The sequence below is a fragment of the Schistocerca cancellata genome, unplaced genomic scaffold (assembly GCF_023864275.1).
Source record: "Schistocerca cancellata isolate TAMUIC-IGC-003103 unplaced genomic scaffold, iqSchCanc2.1 HiC_scaffold_799, whole genome shotgun sequence".
Lineage (NCBI taxonomy): Eukaryota > Metazoa > Arthropoda > Insecta > Orthoptera > Acrididae > Schistocerca > Schistocerca cancellata.
The window spans coordinates 1,457,596-1,484,126 of record NW_026046810.1 but is presented as its reverse complement, the minus strand read 5'-3'; the positions used below and the strand labels follow the sequence as shown (position 1 = coordinate 1,484,126).

Sequence of the window (26,531 nt, the reverse complement as noted above, 5' to 3'; positions counted from 1 at the left end):
TAATAATTTTTATAATACAAAGTAACTCCTTTAAAGAAAAGCATTCATTTCAATTTAAAGAATATTTCCAATGCCTTATATTTCCTTCCAATAATCAAAAAAAAATATACGCCAGCATTGCACGAAGCTGTGTCGAAAAATTCCAACTTAAGAGCAGATACAATTGCAGTTTTTTTTTTTTTTTGAGGTAAGAATTTTTGCTTTTTTATTCAGAATACAGGGCCAAAGGGCAGCGCTGCTGTCCTTATAAAATTTATCAGCTTACTAAACTTTTTTATTATTTTGGTGTTTAGGAATTTTTCTGTTTCGAACTTGACATTAAATGAGAAAAGAATTTTGTGGGAACATTAAATGTGGATGCATTTCTGCGCACAGACTATAAATGGGAGTCAATTTTCTTCAGAGGTTACAATAATTAAAAATTCATTTAATTATTATTTTATGGAGAGGTTACATTTAATTCATTTAATATTTTCATTCATTGAATATTTTTTGTGGGGAGGTTACAAGCTGAAGGATTTCGCAGCCTGCATTTCTTTGACGATCTCTTGTTTAACTTGACGTGAACTTACATTTATTAACTTATTTATAATGGTTTTTAACAAAAAGGTAATCTACATGGACATCTACATCCATACTCCGCAAGCCACGTGACGGTGTGTGGTGGAGGGTACCTTGAGTATCTCTATCGGTTCTCCCTTCTATTCCAGTCTCGTATTGTTCGTGGAAAGAAAGATTCTCGGTATGACTCTGTGTGGGCTCTAATCGGTCTGATTTTATCCTCATGGTCTCTTTGCGAGTTTTACGTAGGAGGGAGCAATATACTGCTCGACTCTTCGGTGAAGGTATGTTCTCGAAACTTTGACAAAAGCCCGTACCGAGCTACTGAGCATCTCATCTGCAGAGTCTTCCACTGGAGTTTATCTATCATTTCCGTAACGCTTTCGCGATTAATAAATGATCCTGTAACGAAGCGCGCTGCTCTCCGTTGGATCTTCTCTATATCTTCTATCAACCCTATCTGGTACGGATCCCACACATCTGAGCAGTATTCGAGCAGTGGGCGAAGAAGTATACTGTAACCTACTTCCTTTGTTTTCGGACTGCATTTCCTTAGGATTCTTCCAATGAATCTCAGTCTGGCATCTGATTTACCGACGACTTATTTTATATGGTCATTCCATTTTAAATTACTCCTAATGCCTACTCCCAGATAATTTATGGAATTAACTGCTTCCAGTTGCTGACCCGCTATATTGTAGCTAAATGATAAGGGATCTTTCTTTCTATGTATTCGCAGCACATAACACCTGTCTACATTGAGAGTCAATTGCCATTCCCTGCACTATGCGCCAATTCGCTGCAGATCCTCCTGCATTTCAGTACAATTTTCCATTGTTACAACCTCTCGATACACCACAGCATCATCTGCAAAAAGCCGCAGTGAACTTCCGATGTCATCCACCAGGTCATTTATGTATATTGTGAACAGCAACGGTCCTACGACACTCCCCTGCGGCACACCTGAAATCTCTCTTACTTCGGAAGACTTCTCTCCATTGAGAATGACATGCTGCGTCCTGTTATCTAGGAACTCTTCAATCCAATCACACAATTGGTCTGATAGTCCATATGCTCTTTCTTTGTTCATTAAACGACTGTGAGGATCTGTATCAAACGCCTTGCGGAAGTCAAGAAACACGGCATCTACCTGGGAACCCGTGCCTATGGCTCTCTGAGTTTCGTGGACGAATAGCGCGAGCTGGGTTTCACACCATCGTCTTTTTCGAAACCCATGCTGATTCCTACAGAGTAGATTTCTGGTCTCCAGAAAAGTCATTATACTCGAACATAATACGTGTTCCAAAATTCTACAACTGATCGACGTTAGAGATATAAGTTCTGCAATATAAGTCTATAGTTCTGCACATCCCTTCTTGAAAACGGGGATGACCTCCACCCTTTTCCAATCCTTTGGAACGCTGTGCTCTTCTAGAGACCTACGGTACACCACTGCACGAAGGGGGGCAAGCTCCCTCGCGTACTCTGTGTAAAATCGAACTGGTATCCCATCAGGTCCAACGGCCTTTCCTCTTTTGATCGATTTTAATTGTTTTTCTATCCCTCTATCACCTATTTTGATATCTACGATTTTGTCATCTGTGTGACAATCTAGAGAAGGAACTACAGTGCAGTCTTCCTCTGTGAAACAGCTTTGGAAAAAGACATCTCGTATTTCGGCCTTTACCTTGTCATCCTCTGTTTCAGTACCATTTTGGTCACAGAGTGTTTGGACATTTTGTTTTGATCCACCTACCGCTTTGGCATAAGACCAGAATTTCTTAGGATTTTCTGACAAGTCAATACACAGAACTTTAGTTTTGAATTCTTTGAACGCGTCTCGCATAGCTCTACTCACACTGCATTTCGTTTCGTGTAATTTTTGTTTCTCTGCAAGGCTTTGGCTATGTTTATCTTTGCTGTGAAGTTCCCTTTGCCTCCGCAGCAGTTTTCTAACACGGTTGTTGTACCACGGTGGCTCTTTTCCATCTCTTACGATCTTTCTTGGCACATACTCACCTAATGCATATTGTACGATGGTTTTGAAATTTGACCACTGATCCTCAACACTATCAGTATTTGAGATAAAACTTTGGTGTTGAGCCGTCAAGTACTCTGAAATCTGCTTTTTGTCACTTTTGCTAAACAGAAAAATCTTCTTACCTTTTTTAATATTTCTATTTACAGCTGTAATCGCTTATGCTGTAACCGGTTTCCCTGTTCTGCATTAACTGTTTCAAATAATTTGGGTCTGTTTGTCACCAGAAGGTCTAGTATGTTATCGCCACGAGTGGGCTCTCTGTTTAACAGCTCAAGGTAGTTTTCAGTTAATGCACTTAAAAAAATTTCGCTGGATTCTTTGTCCCTGCCACCCGTTATAAACGTTTAAGTCTCCCAGTCTATATCTGGTAAATTAAAATCTACACCCAGAACTATAACATGGTCGAGAAATCTACTCGAAATATTTTCCAAATTTTCCTTCAGGTGCTCAGCCACAACAGCTGCTGAGCCAGGGGGCCTATAGAGACATCCAGTTGCCATGTCTGAGCCTCCTTTAACCGTGACCTTCACGCAAATTATTTCATATTCCGGTTCTCCGTCAATTTCCTTCGATGCTATTGCACTTCTTATCGCTATAAGCACGCCTCCCCCTTCAGTGTCCAGCCTGTCTCTGCGGTATACATTCCAATCTCAGTTTAGAATTTCGTTAGTGTTTACATCTGGTTTCAGCCAACTTTCCGTCCATAGTACTATGTGGACATTGTGGTCGTTTATTGATTTGAGCAATTCTGGGACCTTTCTATAGACACTCCTGCAGTTTACTATCACCACATTAATATTGTCATTCCCTGCAATAAGACTGTCTCTACCCTTACCTTTTATTGATTCTTTTCTTGTACTTTCAATAATATGTGAGTTTTAAGAACTGAATCATACTTCGATAACAGGGCGACTAAAATTAGAGAGTCACAAAGGAATTACCGACATTGGCTGCGAGTGGGCATTGATTTAAATCAATGGGGAAAGACGAAAATCTGTGCCGTAGCTGCTCACTGGGGCGTATCGTGCGAGAGAGCAGACGCCACACGTCCACATAATTAGGGCGGAGGCGGCCAGCGGCCTCTTCAGGGCGGATGCACAACAGGCTGCAAATCTTACGGGAATCGGCGACATGTGGAGACACTCTCGCATTTTCGTCAGCTGCCGGCGACGTATTTCAATCTGCCTTTACCATTTTTTTAGTAATAAAATGAAATATTTCAGTTCGGTACTATTTAAAGTGGTCTCTAAGAGTACCAAGGGAAGGAATAGAAGCATGTTAGGTCGTACACTGTTGTGGTCTATGTAAGCTACTGCGCGGCATTGTTAGCTCTCTTCTGTATGTCGCTTGCTGCACTTATTCGTCGCTCTTGTTGCTAATATACGGTTTTTGATACGATTTCTGACGTGTATATTGACACTGCAGTGAAAGTTTCTTTATTTGTGCTGTGCAGAGAAGGTATTTAAAATGCCACAAAGTTTATTTTAAACAGTGTACATCCTTTAACCAAAGATATCCTTAGGGGTGTAAGGTACAGTGAAGCGACTCTAACAGCCTCTCCTGTACAAATGTCAACCTCACCTACCCGAGTTGCAGCTAAGGATTGCTGCACGGTACACCCTGTTATTGCTAACGAGGCTCTGACGACCGAGTGTTTCCCGGGATAAGGAAACGCCCCCTATCAAGTGCCAACGGTCTCAAAGAGAGCGGATGAGCGGATAGAGGCAGGGCACTCTCTTGTCCTTGGAGTGAGAAATTGCTCCTAAAGGCGGAAGAACTTCACAGTCAACGGCATAGGATGGAGAAGGCAACGGGAAACCACTCCATTAAAGATCACTCAAGATATCCCAAGAATCAGTAGCGCACCATGCCAGAATCTTCTGTTAAACATAAATCCGGAGTAATAGTCCCCCAATCGGATCTCCGGGTGGGGACAATGGAAGGTCAGGCAAAGTTGAAGAATACACTAAAAATAGCAACATGGAATGTAAGAACACTCCTCCAATGCGGGAAATTAGAGAACCTCAAACTAGAGATGGACAGAATGGGAACAGACATAATAGGAATATCTGAGATGCGATGGCCTGAACCAGGAGACTTCAGATCAGGAAATTATCGTATCATTCATACAGGTACTAACCAAGGAACAACTGGAATCGGTGGAGTTGGAATAATTCTAAAAGGAAAACTCGGGAATCTAGTCACAGGATATGTGCAATTTAACTCTAGGATAATACTAGTCAAAATTGGAACCAAACCAAAGAACACGGTAATAGTACAAGTCTATATGCCGACATCGGCAGAAGAAGACGATGTAATAGAAACAGTGTATGAAGACATCAACAAAGTTATAAATTATGTTAAAGGTGAAGAGAACTTAATTATAATGGGAGATTGGAATGCTAGTGTTGGAGAAGAGGAAGTTGACGGAATTGTAGGGAAATATGGTCTAGGAGATAGAAACGAAAGAGGAAGCCGGCTAATTGAATTTTGTGCCAAAAACAAGTTGGTCATAGCGAACTCCCTTTTCAACCACCATAAAAGAAGAAGGTACACGTGGAAAGCCCCAGGAGATACTAGAAGACACCAAATCGACTATATATTAGTAAAATCGCGTTTTAAAAACCAAATCAAGGACTGCAGAAGCTACCCGTCTGCGGATATTAATAGTGATCACAACCTTGTAATGATGAAATGCTTACTCAAACTCAAGCGATTAGAGAGAAAAACGAACAAAGTATGGAACAGAGATAACCTAAAGTCTGAAGAACTAGTGATCCCTTATGCACGGAAAACTGATGAGATGGCATCAAACATTATTCCCGGGAGTACTAACGAGGAGTGGAAACAAATCAAAGAAGGCATACATAAAGCAGCAGAAGAATTTATTGGGAAAGCCAAACCTGTAAACAGGAAAGAGTGGATAACACCTGAAATAATTTGTCTAATGGAAGAAAGAAGACTATACAAAAATGCCTTTGACGAGCAAAGCGAAAACAAATATAGACAGCTTAGAAACCAAATAAACAGAGAATCTAGGAAAGCAAAAGAAAATTACCTCAACAGCATTTGTAAAGAGGTGGAGGAAAACATGGTTAAAGGAAAAACTGACTTGGCCTACAGAACAATAAAACAAAACTTTGCTAAACGGAAAGTAAAATCTTCAGGAACTATAAAGAACAAAGAGGGCAAGGTACTATTTGGATATGACACGCTGAAGAGATGGCAAGAATACATTGAAGAGCTATATCAAGGAGACCCTCTAACAGATAATATGATAGAATTAAGCGAAGAAGTAGAGAAAGAAGAACTAGGGGACACAATTCTGAAAGATGAATTTGAAAAAGCACTAAAAGAACTACCAGATAAGAAAGCGGCAGGTGTTGATGATATACCTTCTGAACTAATTAAGAAATCAGGAGACAAAATGAAAGCTACATTACTGCAACTCATACAGAAAATATACAAAACAGGTGAAGTTCCTGAAGACTATCAGAAATGCATCATATTCCCCATACCTAAGAAAGCATCTACTATGGACTGTGAAAACCATCGAACACTCAGTCTTCTTTCACACGCATCAAAAATTCTAATAAGAATAATTCTGAAAAGAGTTGAAAACCAATTGAATAGCACTCTAAGTGAAGACCAATTCGGTTTTAGAAGCGGTGTAGGGACGAGGGAAGCAATCTTATCTCTAAGACTAATAATTGAGAAACAAATTTCCAAAAACAAACAAGTATTTATAGCCTTCGTAGACCTCGAAAAGGCATTTGACAATGTTGTATGGCCAGAAATGTTTAGAATTCTGAAGAAGGCTGGTCTGAAATATAATGATAGAAGGATAATCTTTAAAATATACCAAAATGAAACAGCCTTAGTTAAGAAGGAAAACAAAGAAGAAACAGCAAGAATAAGGAAAGGAGTGAGACAGGGATGCCCACTATCTCCAGTAATTTTCAACGCATATATCCAAGAAGCAATAGACAAAATAAGAGAGAATATTGAAGTAGGAATAAAACTTAACGGAATGAAAATAGATATGTTGCGATATGCAGATGATATCGCCATAATTACAGAAAGGAAAGAAGATTTAGAAGCCGCACTCAATGAAATGGAAAACACCTTAAAAGAACAGTATGGAATGAAAATAAATAAGAAAAAGACTAAAGTGATGGTGAGTGGCGCCCTGAACTACAATGAACCCATACGAATAACAATAAAGGGAGAGAAACTAGGGCAGGTTACAGAATTTAACTACTTAGGTAGCAAAATAACAGCAGATGGAAGGAGCAAAAGTGACATTAAAAACAGAATACAACTTGCCAAAATAGCATTCAATGGAAAAAGAAACTTACTGACGAGTAGAAATGTTAGTTTAGACGTAAGAAAGAGAGTCATGAAAACCTATGTGTGGAGTACAGCCCTTTACGGATGTGAAACTTGGACTTGTGGAAAAGAAGAAAAGAGAAGATTAGAGGCATTCGAAATGTCGTGCTACCGGAGAATGGAAAAAATCAGCTGGCGAGACAAGGCTACAAACGAAGATGTCCTCAGAAGAGTGAAAGAAAACAGATCTCTTTGGCGAAATATACAGAAAAGAAGAATAACCTTCATAGGTCACATTTTACGGCATAACAATTTCATTAAGAGAATATTAGAAGGAATCATTGAAGGAAGAACTCGCCGAGGACGACCTAGATTAACCTACATTCAACAAGTAATAAATGACATCGGGTGCCAGACCTATGCAGATATGAAGAAGAAAGTTGACAAAAGAACGGAATGGCGTGCTGCTGCCAACCAACCTGTGGGTTGATAACCGAAGAAGAAGAAGATCCTTGCGCCAACTCGGCGCTAATTTCATCCTTCGAAAGAGTTACTTTTCAAATTTGAAACTACGGAGAGAAAGAGAGAAATATTAATTAACTGTTTATTAAATGAGAACTCATTAAGAAGTGACTTTTAACTAAATACGCGACGAGGGTTAAAAAAGTGATTTTAACCCGAATTTTTAGAGAAAAGGTTTACTACGAACCACAAAGATATTAACAGTGACAGTCGTATATTAGCTTTAAAGGTGCAGATAATAAAATCTCTGGTCAAATTTTACGTGAACTGGCCGGAACTACACTCCTGGAAATTGAAATAAGAACACCGTGAATTCATTGTCCCAGGAAGGGGAAACTTTATTGACACATTCCTGGGGTCAGATACATCACATGATCACACTGACAGAACCACAGGCACATAGACACAGGCAACAGAGCATGCGCAATGTCGGCACTAGTACAGTGTATATCCACCCTTCGCAGCAATGCAGGCTGCTATTCTCCCATGGAGACGATCGTAGAGATGCTGGATGTAGTCCTGTGGAACGGCTTGCCATGCCATTTCCACCTGGCGCCTCAGTTGGACCAGCGTTCGTGCTGGACGTGCAGACCGCGTGAGACGACGCTTCATCCAGTCCCAAACATGCTCAATGGTGGACAGATCCGGAGATCTTGCTGGCCAGGGTAGTTGACTTACACCTTCTAGAGCACGTTGGGTGGCACGGGATACATGCGGACGTGCATTGTCCTGTTGGAACAGCAAGTTCCCTTGCCGGTCTAGGAATGGTAGAACGGTTTGGATGTACCGTGCACTATTCAGTGTCCCCTCGACGATCACCAGTGGTGTACGGCCAGTGTAGGAGATCGCTCCCCACACCATGATGCCGGGTGTTGGCCCTGTGTGCCTCGGTCGTATGCAGTCCTGATTGTGGCGCTCACCTGCACGGCGCCAAACACACATACGACCATCATTGGCACCAAGGCAGAAGCGACTCTCATCGCTGAAGACGACACGTCTCCATTCGTCCCTCCATTCACGCCTGTCGCGACACCACTGGAGGCGGGCTGCACGATGTTGGGGCGTGAGCGGAAGACGGCCTAACGGTGTGCGGGACCGTAGCCCAGCTTCATGGAGACGGTTGCGAATGGTCCTCGCCGATACCCCAGGAGCAACAGTGTCCCTAATTTGCTGGGAAGTGGCGGTGCGGTCCCCTACGGCACTGCGTAGGATCCTACGGTCTTGGCGTGCATCCGTGCGTCGCTGCGGTCCGGTCGCAGGTCGACGGGCACGTGCACCTTCCGCCGACCACTGGCGACAACATCGATGTACTGTGGAGACCTCACGCCCCACGTGTTGAGCAATTCGGCGGTACGTCCACCCGGCCTCCCGCATGCCCACTATACGCCCTCGCTCAAAGTCCGTCAACTGCACATACGGTTCACGTCCACGCTGTCGCGGCATGCTACCAGTGTTAAAGACTGCGATGGAGCTCCGTATGCCACGGCAAACTGGCTGACACTGACGGCGGCGGTGCACAAATGCTGCGCAGCTAGCGCCATTCGACGGCCAACACCGCGGTTCCTGGTGTGTCCGCTGTGCCGTGCGTGTGATCATTGCTTGTACAGCCCTCTCGCAGTGTCCGGAGCAAGTATGGTGGGTCTGACACACCGGTGTCAATGTGTTCTTTTTTCGATTTCCAGGAGTGTATAATATGGAACTGTGTTGCTTGGAGCCAGGTTGTGTATCTTCTCAATGTCTAAATATGACCCGAGTAAGAATATTTATAAAATAGCATCGTCGTTACAATGTGAAACAATCTTCTCTGCCACGGCGACGCATGGAGATGACAGCACACTGCGAGACTGCGGCTACGGAGAGAGCCGCAAAGTTGCCGAGGAGTGAGTCACGAGACTTATACTGCCGAGTACGGAAGAGCAGACAAGCCGCGAGACGGGATCGACTCGGAGTGGCGCGAGTGGTGGTGATGGCGGCCGAGGTTCTCTCCGTCGGCAGTGTGTGGGCGGGCTGAGGGTCTGCCGGGGTGGTCCGGGCAGGGGCGGCGGCCGCTGTGTCCGCGTGGCGCACCTGCCTGCTCAGCGGGACACCTGGGTTCGATTCCCAGTCTGGCGCACGTTTTCAACTCTCTGCATCAGTGCCGACTCGCAGCCGATGCACGTAATACCCCTGTGATCTAATTCATAGTGGCTGCTGGAACAAAATGGTGGCTGGTCTTTCGGACATGTCGGACATGAAAGAGGAGATACAGCGTACATAGAGTGTTTTCGTGATTCTGGTTTTAGCCGTCGGCGATATATGTCAGTGAGTACATGGCATCACTTTTTCCACGATAAGTCATACATTGTTTGGATATAAATATTATCATATCGATGATTCATTTTCAGAACAACACGGCTATTGGAAATCTCTTGCATATTTTTCCGCCTTAGTTGAACATTTCCTCGTATTTTTGGTGTTTGCGAAGCGACGACGGCTAACAGATGACTGTGTCTTCCTTCGTGTTTGACGAGTTGTTCAAAAATATTTTTTTAATGGAGTGACACTGAAACGGAACTTGTACCGTTCCAATGTTTTATTAAATTGCTAGCACGCAGAAATTATTAGCCAAAGTTTCTTCTCTTGCAGGTAATACCTCAGCTGGTGTCAAAAAGGAGAGAATGGACTAAACAGTGTTAGTTATTGAATTTTTTTCTGTTGTGTACGACGTTTCCCATTTTCCTTCCCTTTGTGCGGCCTGGACGGGATAAATGAGTGAGTGTGTGAACTAGCAGAAAGCTTCAGGCACAGATTGTAACACTGCATGAATGGTCGTTCTGGGGTAGGGTAGTACCAACCCCCAAGCGTCAACGAGTTTAGCAGAGACCGAGTTTGCAGGTCAGGGCGAAGACGACACGGAGGCGCGCGCATCGGCTCTGTCAGGTTGGCGCGCAGCAACCCGCCACGTCTGTGAGCGGGACGGTCAGGCGAATTCTGCCAGAGGAGCTCTTGTTGCTGGGTCGTGGTGCTGGACAGACGTGGAGACGCAGCTCTCGCTTTGGTAATGTTGACATCGGTATTACATTGTCTGAAATCAGCTCTGTAATCAAGTCCAGATGTTGAAATCAGGCGCGATATGAAGGGAACTGATTTTCTTAATTTACTCGAATTTCAGTAGACCTTGCGTTAGTGCCTTGTTCGGGCAACGCACCATGTGCCTTAAGCTCACGGTCACGTTATTGCTCTGAGCTTAACGGAAATTCACTCATTCAATGTATTTTTATCTGCTCTTCCATTTACAGTAATATTTTGGGGATTTTAATTTATTTTCCGTACATTTTCTTTGTGAACTTGCTTTCGCACCACGTGGTCGGTTGGAGCAACCGCCGCATTGATAAATTGTAGTTTTGGTCTGAAAATATATTGTACACGATGAATAATCATACGATAGTGAGCGAGTGTAAAATGGGGAAGGAATAATCGTGTGTGTCCATATTTTTCTGGGTTTCTGTTGGCTACTGAAACTTCGCCATATGGGTTGAACAGCATTGATGTGATGTTTTTTGTGCATCCCCTATAACGATTGGATTTGCTGGCGATGTTGTGCGTTAAGTAAAATACTCGTGCCACTAGGAAAAGTATCGGATTTTAATGCCCACTGATTCGATAAAGGTTTGCGAAATACTCTTGCACCCTGACCTAATTCTGCTTGTATTGTCTTTGCGCAACTTGTTCTGTATAATGTATAGCAACTGAATGTAATAACCGAGGGTTTAGGTATAACTGTGCGGTTGTATAGAATTACACTGAAGCCAGGTCTGTGCTCCTCTGTCCCATTCCATAATTACGTGGCGAAATTGAACCATGTTAACTAGAGACCGGTTTTGATGATGTACATTGCTAGAGAAACACAACTAGTTGTTGGAATACCATCGGTACTGAATAAATGTCAATTAATATCTACCCCCGACTGATTATTTATTCCTTCCATCATAAAGAATAGGTGACAGTCAGTACCACAGTCGAATCCTGGGTCACGAAAGCAAAAGAAAAGCTATATAATGCCTATTAAGCCATGTATAGGTGCCTTCTGTAGTGGTTCAAAATAAATGCGTTATCCGTTGCGTTCAAATTTCTACCGGTTCGTTAAAACCTTCCGGTAGAAATTATCAATACCCAGCAATAACTCGCAGGGGCCAGTAATTTCGTGGACCACACGAATTAAAGAAGCCATTTACTACAGACGGTAGCTTTGCAGGAGCGGTAGGACATGTCAAAGCGACGGTAATCTGCCTACTTAGGTGGACTTTTACCACCACCAGTACTGGAAGGTTACGTTGCAACACCATCAATAAATGTACTTCTTCCCTCCTTCATTTTTCTTGTACCGTCACACGCAAAACACATGCAGGTGTCCAGAATAGCTCATTTAATTCGAGAGAATTAGAGACATATTCTCTGGTTAGTCACTTTCGGTAGCAAACTCGATTTGCATCAGAAGGCAAACTGTTTTTATCAGCCGAGCACTGGATACGGTGGACAGACAAAAAATGCAATTTCAGTGCATGGGTGGCATTTTTTTCGTGGTAGAGCAAAATCTGAAAGTTTCCGAATTCCACTGTAATCGTCGTCTGTCAGTGTAAGTCTGCGACAGCTCCGGTATCGCCAGAGACCGAGAGAACTGTTTCTGTAGGATCAGAAATGCAGGCATCTCCTTCCTGTGGTGTGTCATGACTGATTTGTAAAACATGACATAAATCTAGTCTAACACGTAATTTTAACAGATTTCAGTCGCTTACTTTTGAAGATAAAAAGGAATAAAAAACTGAAATCGAGGGTAAGCCGTTTAGTAGCAAACTATAAATTGGACTTATTAAATTAGACAAAGAAAATTGTATTAAAAACCTAATTTAGTAACCTGGTTGCCTTTCCTTCCGATTTTGAGAATCTTCAGGCTCTTGAGATGTAGAGTAAAAGAAATCTTGAATTCCCTTGAGTTCGAAATGGCTTTTTGTAATTCGAACTTCTTTTTATTTTTTCCTTTTTCGGAACTAGGCATGTTTTATATGCGGCTGAATGTGTGTAATACAACTTAATTTGAAACCTTTGTGTCTAATAATTACACTGTTGTTAACGTATCTGCAGAGGGAAGTGTCATTAGTAGTAACACAGCTAGTTAATATTTTCTAAATTTACATTAATACTCTTCTGGCCATTAAAATTGCTACACCAAGAAGAAATGCAGACGATAAACGGGTATTCATTGGACAATTATATGTGATTACATTTTCACGCAGTTTGAGTGCATAGATCCTGAGAAATAAATACCCAGAACAACCACCTCTGTCCGTAATAACAGCCTCGATATGCCTGGGCATTGAGTCAAACAGATCTTGGATGGCATGTACAGGTACTGCTGCCCATGCAGCTTCAACACGATACCACAGTTCATCAGGAGTAGTGACTGGTGTATTGTGCGAGCCAGTTGCTCGGCCACCATTGACCAGACGTATTCAATTGGTGAGAGATCTGGAGAATGTGCTGGACACGGCAGCAGTCGAACTTTTTCTGTATCCAGAAAGGCCCGTACAGGACCTGCAACATGCGGTCGTGCATTATCCTGCTGAAATGTAGGGTTTCGCTGGGATCGAATGAAGGGTAGAGCCATGGGTCGTAACACATCTGAAATGTAAAGTCCACTGTTCAAAGTGCCGTCAATGCGAACAAGTGGTGACAGAGGCGTGTAACCAATTGCACCCCATACCATCACGCCGGGTGATACGGCAGTATGGCGATGACGAATACACGCTTCCAATGTGCGTTCACCGAGATGTCGCCAAACACGGATGAGACCATCATTATGCTGTAAACGGAACCTGGATTCATTCGAAAAAATGACGTTTTGCCATTCGTGCACCCAGGTTCGTCGTCGAGTACACCATCGCAGGCGCTCCTGTCTGTGATGCAGCGTCAATGGTAACCGCAGCCACGGTCTCCGAGCTGATAGTCCGTGCTGCTGTAAACGTCGTCGAACTGTTCGTGCAGATGGTTGTTGTGTTGCAAACGCCCCCATCTGTTGACTCAGGGATCGAGACGTGACTGCGCGATCCGTTACAGCCATGCGGATAAGATGCCTGTCATCTCGACTGCTAGTGATACGAGGCCGTTGGGATCCAGCACGGCGTTCCGTATTACCCTCCTGAACCCACCGATTCCATATTCTGCTAACAGTCATTGGATATCGACCAACACGAGCAGTAATGTCGCGATACGATAAATCACAATCGTCATAGGCTACAATCCGACCTTTATCAAAGTCGGAAACGTGATGGTACGCATTTCTCCACGTTACACGAGGCATCACAACAACGTTTCACCAGGCAACGCCGGTCAACTGCTGTTTGTTGTATGAGAAATCTGTCAGCACGTAGTAGGTGTCGCCACCGGCGCCGACCTTGTGTGATTGCTCTGAATGATTTGCATATCACAGCATCTTCTTCCTGTCGGTTAAATTTCGCGTCTGTAGCACGTCATATTCGTGGTGTAGCAATTTTAATGGCCAGTAGTGTACTTGAATTAATAACTTTTTCTTCGGAAGTCAATTAAATAAAATGTAAGCTATCTTTTCATTGTAATGGACGATATAGGTATTCAAATGTTCAAATGTGTTTGAAATCTTATGGGAATAAACTGCTAAGGTCAGCAGTCCCTAAGCTCACATACTACTACACTTAAACAATTCTAAGGACAAACACTCACACCAATGCCCGAGGGAGGACTCGAACCTCCGCCGGGATCAGCAGCACAGTCCATGATGTAGGTATTCTCTGTACTTAACAAATGTAGCGAGAATTAAAACCAACTACACGACACCACAACTTTGAACAACACCAATATATCACATAAACCCGCAATATTATAAACTTGCACGAACTTGGGTGCGGGCGGGAATAAACAATGAAATACGATGCCGGGAGCGAGAGATAGCAGGCTACGCCTTCAAAATGAGGTAATTTCCCGACGTGCGTTGCTAAGGCTCTTTGAAGTTGCGTTCCGTTTCTCCAGTATTATCAAACTCAATAAATTAGTTACGATCTATATCTGTTAATTTATAAATGTCATTGACAAGTTCCTATTATCTTTTTTTAATAAAAAATGGCAACCCAGTAAGAGTTTAATTATAATTAATGTAGAATGGTACGAAAATTTTTAAATGTGAAGTAATTATTGAATTTAATCCGAGTTTAGAAAATCTAGTTTCCAGTAGAGCTCGACGTTGTATGGTTCTACATATTCCTATTCTCTCCGACTGTGAGTAGTACCTCCTCATTCGTAAACTGATCAGTCCACCTTATATTCAACATCCGTCTTCAGCAACACACCTCAAATGCTTCGATCCTCTTCTGTTCCGGTTTTCCCACAGTCCATGCTTCACTATCCCAGAATGCTGTTCTCCAGACGTACAGGCTCGGAAATTTATTCCTCAAATGAAGAAGGCCTATGTTCGGTACTGGTAGACTTCTCTTGGCCAGGAATGTCCTTTTAGCCACTGCTACTCTGCTTTTGATGTCCCCCTCACTCCGTCCGTCACGGGTTATTTGCCTTAACTTCATCTACTTCGTGGCCATCAGCCCTGATGTTAAGTTTCTCTCTGTACTCATCCCTGCTACTTTTCATTACTTTCTTCTTTCTTCGATTTACTCTCAATCCATACCCTGTACTCATTAGACCGTTCATTCCTTTCGCCACATCATGTTATTCTTCTTCACTTTCACTCAGGTTAAGAAATAGTATCACTGATATCTTGCCAGCTTGAATTTAATTCCACTTCTGAACCTTTCTTTTATTTCCATCCTTGCTTCTTCGATATGCAGATTGAACAGTAGGGGCGAAAGGCTACACCCCTGTCTTACACCCTTTTTAATCCGAGAACTTCCTTCTTTGTCTTCCACTCTTATTATTCCCTCTTGGCTCTTGTACATGTTGTGTATTATCCGTCCCTCCCTATAGCTTACCCCTACTTTTCTCAGAATTTCTAAAATATTTCACCATTTTACAGTGTCGAGCGCTTTTTCCAGGTCGACAAATCCTATGAATGTGTCTTGATTTTTCTTTAGTCCTGCTTCCATAATTAACAGCAACGTCAGAATTGCCTCTCCGGTGACTTTACCTGACCGTCAACTAACACATCCTCAGTTTCCTTTCCCATTCTTCTGTATATTATTCTTGTGATCAACTTGGATGCATGAGCTTTTAAGCTAATTGTCCTGTAATTCTCGCACCTGTCGGCTCTTGCAGCCTTCGGATTTGTGTGGATGGTGTTTTACCGAAGGCCAGGTGGTGCGTCGCCAGACTCTTACGTTCCACACACCGACATTTTGTTGCCACTTCCCTCATTGATTTTAGAAACGCTGGTGGAATATTACCTACCCCATCTGCCGTACTTGATCTCTAATTTTCCAAAGCTGTTTCAAATTCTGATTCTAGCACTAGATCACATATCCCCTGTTTCTTCCTTTATCCGCTTCCCACGCCCGGGTTTCCGGGTTCGATTCCCGGCTGGATCAGGGATTTTCTCTGCCTCGTGATGGCTGGGTGTTGTGTGTTGTCCTTAGGTTAGTTAGGTCTAAGTATTTCTAAGTTCTAGGGGACTGATGACCATAGATGTTAAGTCCCATAGTGCTCAGAGCCATTTGAACCAATCTTCTTTTATCACGCCATCGGACAAGTCTTCACCGTCAGAGTGGCCTTCCGTTTTCTCTTTCCACCTATCCACTATCTACTTTAACAGTGGAATTCCCATTGCACTCTTAATGTTACCGTCCTTGCTTTCAAATTCACCGAATGTTTTGTCTTGGCTATGTGCTGAGACAGTCCTTCCGACGATCTTTTCTTATTTTATTTCTTTACATTTTTGAGGCAGCAATTTCGTCTTAGCTTTCCTACACTTCTTACTTATTTCGTTCCTCAGCGGCTCGTATTTCTGTATTCCGGAAATTCCCTGAACATTTTTGTACTTTTTTCTTTCATCGATCAACTGAGGTATTTCTTCTGTTACCCATGGTTTCTTTGTTCTAACGTACTTTGTAGCTATGTTTTGCTTCCCAACTTTGCCCTTTTTAGAGATGTCCATTCCTCTTCAACTGTACTGCCTTCTGAGCTATACCTTACTGCAGCATCTATAGAACTTCAAGCGTATCTCGTCATTCCTTAGTACTTCCGTATTCCTGACCTTTGCATTTTTATTCTTGCTGACTAATCTCTTAAACTTCTGCGTACTCTTCACTACTACATTTAGATCTGAGTCTGTATCTGCTCCCGGGTATGCCTTATAATCTGATATCTAATTTCGGAATCTCTGTCTGACCATGATGTAATCTAATTGGAAATCTGCCTGTATCATCCGGTCTTTTCCAAGTGTACCTCCTCCTATTGCGATTCTTGAACAGAGTATTCGCTATTACTAGCTGAAATTTATCACAGAACATATTCTCCTGTAAGCTTTTCTTCTTCTCCACACTCGAATAGGGGACTATTCCGGAATCTATGCTAATGGTGGGATCATCATGACAGTTTTTCAATTACAGGCCACATGTCCTCTGAATACGCTTTACGTATCTTTAATGCAGTGGTTTCCATTGCCTTCTGCATCCTCATGCGGTTGATCAAGACGCTCCATTGGGGACAGTTCCCAACCCAAGTACAGGAAAGTGTCCTGAACCTCTGTCCGCTCCTCCGCCCTCCTTGACAAGGCCGTTGGCAGAGTGAGGGTGGCTTCTTACGCCAGAAGTCTTCGGCTGACAATGCTGATTATTAATCAAAGTCTAAGCGGTGGCGGGTTTCGAACCGAGGACGTTTTAGTTACTAATCAAAGACGCTGCCCCAAGACCACGGATAATCTAACCTTAGATATCTTGAAAATTTGAAATACTTTTTTTATACTTTCGTTTTTGTATTTTCTCAAAATTTATTTCTAATCTCTTTTAAACGGCTCGACTGACTGACTGCAGAATCTAATCAACACTTTGTCTCAACAAACAACGTCAAATAACGCGTATAAAAAAAAACGGTAGATTCGGCCAAAAGTTATCTCTTTCAAAAATTTCCACAAATATGTTTTTTTCAGAATAACTTTTCGATTTCCTAACCAACAGACATTTTTGTCAGGAGGGAATTTCAAGAACTTACAGCAGCACGTCGAATGCCGTCAAAATCGTTTAATTAATTTGGGAGATATTACAAAAAGTTTACGGAAAAGTACCTTTTTGAAATAACTTTCAGATATCTTGATGGAACAACAATTTTGAAGAGACATTATTTCTTGTACTGAAAAACAGCATGGAGTGCAACAATTTAGTTAATCTCTCGGTAAATATTGTCTTTCAAAATCATAAAAACGGCCATTTTTGTTAAATTTCGACCTCCTTGGGCTTGAAAAATAATAAAGTCCAGTTCTAGAGCTCGAAGAGCTCAATAACTATGACAAGAAGTATTTTTGATCGTTTTGAGCTCGAAAATAGCGGGAAAATTCATAGGTGGCCACGTGGTGAACTATTTTTCAAATTTTTCTCTCTCATTTCTGTCTATTTTACATGTGGGTCGCAACCCACGGGGTGTCCTCCAGTACAACAACAAAATATTAAAACGTTTGCTGCGATTAACTCCAATGGTGAATATGCACGGAGAAACACTAAAATTGTTCTCGTCTCTCTGAAATGAAACAAAAGACACTTTTTTTCCTGTCCTAGCTTCGTTGCACCCAGGATATGGAAGTACGTGAATTATCTTTCATTAGTTCTGCCGATAGTAGTCCATAGACATGGCTTTGGAGAAGACTGTTCCATACTACATTATTTAAATACGCAGCCATATAGGTACGGCGTTCGCTTTACGCTATTAAAACACAATGTAAGTGTTCCTTTAACGGGACTTGTGAAATCCATTTTTCGTTCCACATAATAGGCGACTGCTTTCCACCTTGCAAAGTCACTTAATTGTATGTCCCACGCACCGTCTGCCAAAAACATGGTGGACAACTTTCATGTTTTGGCCAGCATTCGCAGCTCATGTGTGTCAATTGTAGTAGTTTATACGGTTTTTTTCGCTGTCAGCTGCTGCTTGTAGACTTAAAACAGTTAACGGAAAATCTATGCCTAACGAGTGTTTTGTAAGCCACTTCTTTCGTGGCTGAATTAAGTTTCCTCGATATTTTATCCACTGAACCGCAGCCAGGCGTCTGCTTTCCCTACAGCGTGTTTTGTGTCATCACACCACCCCCTCCTCTCTGGGTGGTTATTCCTGGCTATTTTACGCTGTTTATTCTCCCCGTCGACGTATCGCCAGCAGTGTAATCGAACAGTAGCTGACTCAATCGCTTTACATTCCGCTGCAGGCCTTCCAGACAGACAAAACTTGGTGGCAGCGTGCTGGAGAGCGGTCAGTCGAGGAGCGCGAGGGACGCCGTCTCTGTCAGTGTCGTCACTGCCGGCAGCCAACGCGTCTGAGTCTGGCTGCACTCGCTAACTGTGCGGAAGAACACACAGTGTGCTGACAGTCCCAAATAAACCGTGTCTACCATTTTCCTATTTACTCCCCATTCGTAACTGACGACCTTTGTGCCAGTTGTTAATTTCGTCCGTTGGGAGGAAAACTGAGGAGAAGGAGGGAGAGAGCGACCTGTCTGGACTCCAGCGAGTGGTGTGGCGCTGAGCCACTGGAGCGCCGCACCTCGGTAACGATGCAGGAGCGCAGTCTGGAAGGGCGCCACTCGCACACCCACTTCGGAATGCCCGTAACTCGCCCAGGACTGAGGAAGAATGGCCAGCTGGCAGACCAGTTCCGGTCGACGTTCTGGCAACGCAAGCTGGACTGGCATTGTTCAGTTTCTCCTCGGCGCAACCAGAGCTCTTGTTTATTAGGCCACATTCCTCACAACGTAACATCAGAGGCTGGTCGCGGATCAGACTGCCAGGGATAGCTGAGAGAGATAAGAAATGACTGAGCCGAGTAACAGCAGAAGCAAGGAACGGCGATTCGTTCAGTTGGAAGAGAACGACAAGACGATTCTGTATCTGAACAGGCCTCATTCATCTAGCTCACGTTAACCCTTTCAGACCCTCTGGCTACAATTGTGCACACCAACTTTTACCGCGTCTCAGCTGCGACGGAAATAATTTTTCCCAGTCGGAACCTCAGCTACGCATTTGTGAACGTTCAACTATTTCCTCATTCACAAGTGCTGCCAACTGTTGGGAATCACTGTGAAAGTATCAGCAGATCGGTGCAGCAGTGGACAGCATCTCGTGACAGCCGGAATACACGGATGTGGTTGGTTGCCTGTATTCCGCTGCATAATTAAATACTGTTACTGTTATTTTGCGTGGTAATTATTGAATGATTGTTTTACTATTTGTTATCACGGAGAGTATTTCGTAACTAGTCATTTTAGTACATAAACTTAAGCCAAGTGAACCATGTACATTTTGAAAATGAGTGTTTATCTTTGTACAAATCTTGCATCTAAAGTCATTAGTAAATCACATATCAGCATTACCACACAAAGAAAAATATTCCTTCCTTGAGAAAAAATTGACGTCTGAAAGGGTTCACATTTGATCAACAAGGGTAAAAATTATTTTAGACATCCTCCCATCTTGATACGTAAAGGCAACTGGGAGATCAGTTCACACTGATGTTTTGGTAACGGAAGGTGACTGGGAATTACTGGTGGTACCCACTTCAGTATTGCCACAACACACCCAGAGGTCATTTTAGACCACGTTCCTCATAAGAAGATAGCAGCGAACCTGAGGAAGATGTGAAATGTTTGAGCTGGAAATTTGGACAAGTAAGAAATGCAATATTGTCGAGCTGCTGAATCACGGGACACGACAGCTACAGAAACAGGTGGTGACTGAGGCTTATTCATGCAGTTAACGTCAGTTTTTCCTTAAGAAATACCAGACACGGGTTGCAGAATGAATTTTCAATTTGCAGCACAGAGGTGCTCAGTTTGAAAACTGGCGGCAGATTAAAACTGTGTGCTGGAGCGGGTCTCGAACCCTAAACCTTTGTGACTCAGGGAGATCTGCCCAACTTACTAAACTACTCGACCTTGACTCGCTGTCCTCCCTCAAGGCCTACTACCTGGGGTGCTGTTCCCGCAAGAATTGGAGCAGAAACTCCCCAAAGTCTGGACAGCGGTAAAGAGTTGCTGGCTGAAGGAAGCCAGGTATACAGGTATACAGTGGACAGCTAAGCTGGTGGAACGATGGCGCATGAGAGGCAGAGTGTCTGGATACGAGACCTGATCTGATAATTTTTCAGGAAGGTTCAGAAACCGTAGATAGCTTCAAATAATGGTACCTCGTAAAATAATGTCCAAAGAAAGTCCTGTTTGTTGCTGCAAGTAAGCTGAGAAACATGACGAAAGGGTGAGCGTTAAAAGTCACAGAGAAGGGGGCGTTGTGCAGCTGTAAGACCACATCCTAGCCGTTCTGTAGCACATCTTTCCTTTTGCCTACTTCAGTGTGTCATCAGCAAAACCAGGAGATCGTGCTGTATGTAACTGCAAGGCAGGTAAGGGTCATATGGGATGGTTGAGCTGAATAACAGCGTAAGCAAGAAATGATGCGTTGTCGTCCTGGAATATCATGTCCAAATACTGTCGCAGAAACAAAAGGAGGGTTTGCTTTGTAACACAACACACTCCAATGATTCGTTAACAAACAGCAGAGGTTACTCTAGGTTACTGTCCCCTCCTGCCTGGCACCTGCAGTTTGTATTGTTTGTGACAGCAAGGGAGCTGAGGAACATACGTGATGGTTGGAGAACAGTAACTTTGTAAACGCTTCATTACATGCGGCTGAAGTAACTGAAGAGGACTTGGCTGTATTTATACGGTTTACTTCAGTATTCACTCCAAAAATTCGGAAAGTCATTTTAGATGAGTATTCACGGGTGACGTACATTGGAGTAACGGACCTGAGGAACACGTCGAAGAGTGAGAACAGCTACACAGGAAGCTACGAATGGGGCACTGTCCAGTCGGATCCCGGTGTGTCGCTGATGGCGGAGGAACGGAAGCAAAGTACACTCACCCTGCACACTTCGTCGTCCCCTGAGAGAACACAAGGGTCTATTCGAGGTCACCGTTCGCTGCAGCACGGTACCCGCAGTTGCTCCAGTACGTCGCAGCAGAGGAGTTGAGGAAGAGTCGCGAGGGCAGTGAGGGAAGCCCGGCGCAGCTGGAAGGCCGGCCGCCGCTGGCTGACAGCCGGCTCTCTCTGTGTGTCCCCCAGGCAGCTGGTCGGCGCCGTCAGGCGGTGGCGGCTGGCAAGCAGCGACTGCCCGCGCCCGCACAGCCGTCTCAGCCACACAAATTCTGTGCGAAATGCGGATGCAGGGACTTCGCATTTTCCCAACTCATTATTACCTGCATCCCGGTCCAAGGCTTATAGTCCTGCGTTAGGAGTCCAATGATACATTTAATCGTTGACAAAAGACGTTAATACCGTCCAAAAATGAGTCTAAAACCTTAGTAAGGTTTAAAGCTGAGATTATTTCTAAGTAATTAAACTATTTTTTTCAAAGAGGATTAAAAGCACAAATAATTGAAATTTAAGATTAATGTTTGCAAGAACTATTTAAAGGAATATAATCTAGTTAAATTCATTAACTTATTCTTTTATTTAGGAATATAAATGAATATTTTTGTGGTGTTTTGTGTAGTTCTCTTGGCTACTGGATTCTAGCATTGAAAAAGTGCTTTGTTGTTTATTTAAGCGCTTTATTATAACATTAAACGAATGTTATTAATGATATTGAGATAGTTGAGAAGAACTATCAATTGGAGTTTTTGGCAGTTAACGCAGGAGTGAGGTCACACCATTCATTATCATCATGTTGTGTACATCCATTATTCATTCGATTATCAGTCTATCAATCTCCGTATAAAATAAAACGAACTTAATGGTACAATATTTGCTCCTAATTAAATTTTACTCTTGCATAAAGACAAATATATTACAGCACAACTAGTGAATGAGGTCTTCAGAGCGAGTAGAACCCATTCTTATGTGTAAATTATTCTCATTATAATTAACTGATTCAGAAGCAAATTATGTGCCTTAGGAGTGCCGACTGTATTGTATTTTTACCTGATTTTCCATTTGTAATATAAATTACAATCAACCGTACTTTTAGCTTATGAATAGCAGTTAAACATTCTCCCAGGTAAGCAATCAAAAATGAACTTTATTGATTGCAGTTATTTTAATTAAGTATTGACTGAGACAGTACAGTAAATGGCCATGTTGGTGATTAGTTGTACACTTTGTCATATCGTTTTGTTCCCAATAATTTGGAACTGATACCTTACCGTATTATTATATACCCATAATCGTTGTCGAAATTAATGAAGCCCTAGTGGGAGGGCTAAAACATGGCTGCTCTCAGATTTGATCATATGCAAGTGTACCGTCTGAAGGGTTTGTCACCCCGCAGTTGTACTAAAGTAGACTTGGTGTTTTGCTTCCACATGCACTCGACTATTTACATCTGCCCAAACTTGGTCATTGTGGTAATTCATTCTCTATCTCTAAGTAAATCTCTCCTCACCTGGGAATAAAAGGCAAGTTGCGAACTTTGTATCTTCTGTGCCCCGTCTTAGTATCCACTGGCAGAACTGTAATCTCCCATGGGTTGACAGGTCGCACAGGCTTTACGTGGTGTGGACAAAGTCAGTGTCTGTACAGAATGACCACGCGAGGGCGTGCGTAATGCCTCAACCACTACAGTTATCCACACACTTTTTACAGGACCATCGTGGCAACACTTCCCCCCCTCTGTACCCCCCTCGCTCCCTCTCCCCCCTCTCCCCCCTCCTGCCCCCTCCACGGTATGTCATCTCTTGTCCTTGCTGCAGGTACCCCATGTCTGAAAGTCGCCAGAACGACCTGATTGATGCTGTGCAGTGGTAAAGATGTCGCTCAGCATACCCGATCTGTGCCTCTCGATTAACACCACAGCGAGCACCGTGTCTGTCATTTCCCGTGTGCAACAGTAGAGTACAATTTGACAGTTCAAACTGGTCGCACTCCACGGTGCGATTAGCCCTTTCCTGATGCCAGCACCACCTCAAAATGATACGTGGGTAATGGCTGATGTACAAGACACTTGCAGGTGCTGTGTCTGAGATGATGGCAGCACAGTAAGAGGGAGTGAGGCCAGAGACAAAGACGACCAACAGCAAATGAGCGACGGACGTATACAGGGAGTCTGCCAAAACCACTGAATACTGGGTCTAAACTGTGGGAAGAGGTGCGTGACGTACGGTATGTATAAGGACTAAGAGGGAGAGAATGGGACCAGGTATGAAGTGGTCAGATTAGAAAGGTTGCAAGACATGGATGTATTGCCTAGTCCTATTGTTCAAGGTATGCATGACTGAAGTAATGACAGAAATGAAAGAGAGATTCAGGAGTTGGATTAAAATTCAGGGTGAAAGGGTGCCGACGACAAGATTCGGAAATGACGGAAATGAAATAATGCTGTGCTGAATGGAATGAAGTGGGTGCTGAGCACACGTTGTGGGTTGAAAGAAAACTGAAGACGTACAAAAGAAATAACGTGCAGCGGTGATAAATTTAATATCAGAATTGTGGGGAGCGGCAACAGAGCAGGAAAAGTGAAGGAATTTTGCTACGTGGGAAGCCAAACATAGACCTTCATTTGTAGAAATAAATGTGTGGGGAAGTGATTCACGGACTGTGGAGACAACTGGAAAGGAAGAGAGTCTGAGCGTTTCTGATGGGGTGCCGTCAAAGGATTCCGAAAACTGGGGGGACTCACAAGAGACGGCGAGGTTCTCCGCAGGAACTGCGATGACTGCAACGAGTGGAAAACATTGACAGAAAGAAGGTAAAGGGTGATGGAACGCGTATTAAGACGTGGAGGAATAACGTCCGCGATTGCTGAGGGAGCTGTAGAGGGAAAAAACTTTTTGGGAAAGGCAGAGATTGGAATACATCCGCCAAATACCTGAGGATGTTGGTCGCAAGTGCTACTCCGAGATGAAGAACTTGACACAGGAGGGAATTTCGTGGGGACCCACATGGAACCAGCCAGACGACTCACCACCAAAAGAAAAAAAGGACAGAGAGATCCAAAGTAAGAAGTTTTATCAGGCGTTTACAAATTCCCAAGACGTCAGTATTTGATGTGCCAAAGGTTTATACCAGCTTCTTGCAGCTGACCGGCTATTCTACCGCTATTTTCGCGACTGTTGCGACTCGGCAGTGTTGCGAGGGTTTCGGCAGGGCGGCCTGCGTGCCGGCGACGCCTCGGCACAGTCTGCCTCGGTGCGCAGCGTGTTGGGCGCACCGCAGTGGGCGGCGAGGGGCGGAGCCGAGCCGCCCCCCTGGCGGCGAGACGAGCGTGCCGCGGCCTCGCCAGCCCCTAAACGCGGGGGCGTGGCGACCGATGCCGGTCGCTGATTTCCTTTCTGAACGGTATCTCAGTATTTGTCATCTGAATGGTTTCTTTTAACAAGTAAGGACTTTGCTTCACTGCATTTAGGTACAAGTCTGTTGACATTTCATTGCACTTACCTGTGTCTTACAGTGATACTTACAAACTCTGGGAAAAAGCCAAAGGAATTATTGTTTGCGTCGACTAGCAACGATAGTAGCAGTGCTTGTGCGTTGGAAAACCTTTGGGTAGCCAGCTGTTGCGCGGAGTGGGCGTAGAGGGGGAGAGAGGCTCCGGCGCTTGCAGGGTGCGGCAGTGCGGCGTCGACGCTCTCGCAGCAGAGGGCACCAGTTTCGGCGGCATCGTGTCCGCGCGCCGGCCGCACGTCCAGCAGCAGCAGGGAGGGCAGTGGACGGGCCGAACAGCCTGTGTTGACTACGACTGCCCGCCCCTGTGATTAGCCGTGCCTCCACGACATCCTGCCGCCTTCGTCGCCAGATTCGTCGCCGGCTCCGTGTTTCGTCGCACGCACTGCACTCAAGTACTAACGGCTAACCCAGCACCGCAACTGAATGTGATCTGATTGATAAAATTAATTTCAATAATAATCAGTTAAATTCAGGGCGTTTGTGTCCTCTTTGTCCCCAGACATCGTTACCAACCAGGATCCTTGTTACTTTTTTTTCCCCCTTATATGGTAACCGAGTGCCAAAAGGAAACAAATTGAATAGTTGCAGCCAGTTTATTAATGAATAATTTCACTTTTAAGAATTTTAGCCTCAGTCTGCTTTCAATTAAGTGTTGTACAACAGGGTCTTCAGTATTTAAAGTAAAGCAATTCCAGTTTTCAAGTTTGAGAATCTATCACTGGAAAAAAAATCAAATCTAAAGAAAATGCACAAATTAAGAGTGCAGAAGTTTTAGGAATTTTACATATAGCTTGAAACACATGGCTGTTTGGTTTGGTACGTATTGTAGTATTTAATTCTGTTCAAGTCAGTAAGAAAAAAAAGGCTCAGTTGCTCAGACAATTATCAAATCCAGTTTGCAAAATAACTAACTTCAAATTATAAAGTGCTTGCCTTTTTTCTAAATTTCTTTGATGACGTTATGTTGGCGTCACTGAAGGTCATTGTTCACGTAACAAAGTTCGGTACTAACATATAGTTTAATTGTATATTTTCAAATCATTACTCAACTGCCTTTTTGAAAATTTAATGCCAAACATAACGTAAGAACGACTTCTCAGTTTTGTTTATCATTACATACTCACTTACAATTAGTGTCAAAAAGCGTCCCAACCTTCAGTTGCCACGCCAGTGCTTAATAATACGTGTTTTCCTCTCCCATCACCTTGTAGAGGATTTTGGATGTAAATTGCCCTAGTGGGCTGGCGGCCGTTAATTATTTCCTTTTTGTTCATTATTGTAATTTTTGGATTCATAATCAGTGGTAGCCCGTTTGTTTCCGACCAGTGTCGTTCGTCGGTGAATGTACAAAATAATGTTCATTTTTCCAAATTATACCCCTGTGCGGTTTAACTATTTTTTCTTTGTAGTAGACTTTTCCATCAGAAGCGTCGGTTGTACACTTTCCTCCTACTTGTCAGTATTACTTCTTCGGGAAAGACAGC

General features: G+C 43.4%; 1 protein-coding gene across 1 annotated transcript in view; it reads left to right on the top strand.

The window, feature by feature from the left end:
• LOC126143449 (proline-rich proteoglycan 2-like) overlaps positions 1-24,924 on the top strand; it is a 40,551-nt gene extending 15,627 nt beyond the window's left edge. Inside the window, exons 2-3 of the mRNA XM_049915377.1 lie at positions 21,593-21,814; positions 24,728-24,924. Coding sequence (XP_049771334.1) covers positions 21,593-21,814; positions 24,728-24,924 — 419 coding nt within the window. The remainder of the gene's footprint in view (positions 1-21,592; positions 21,815-24,727) is intronic.
• The last annotated feature ends 1,607 nt before the right edge of the window (positions 24,925-26,531 follow it).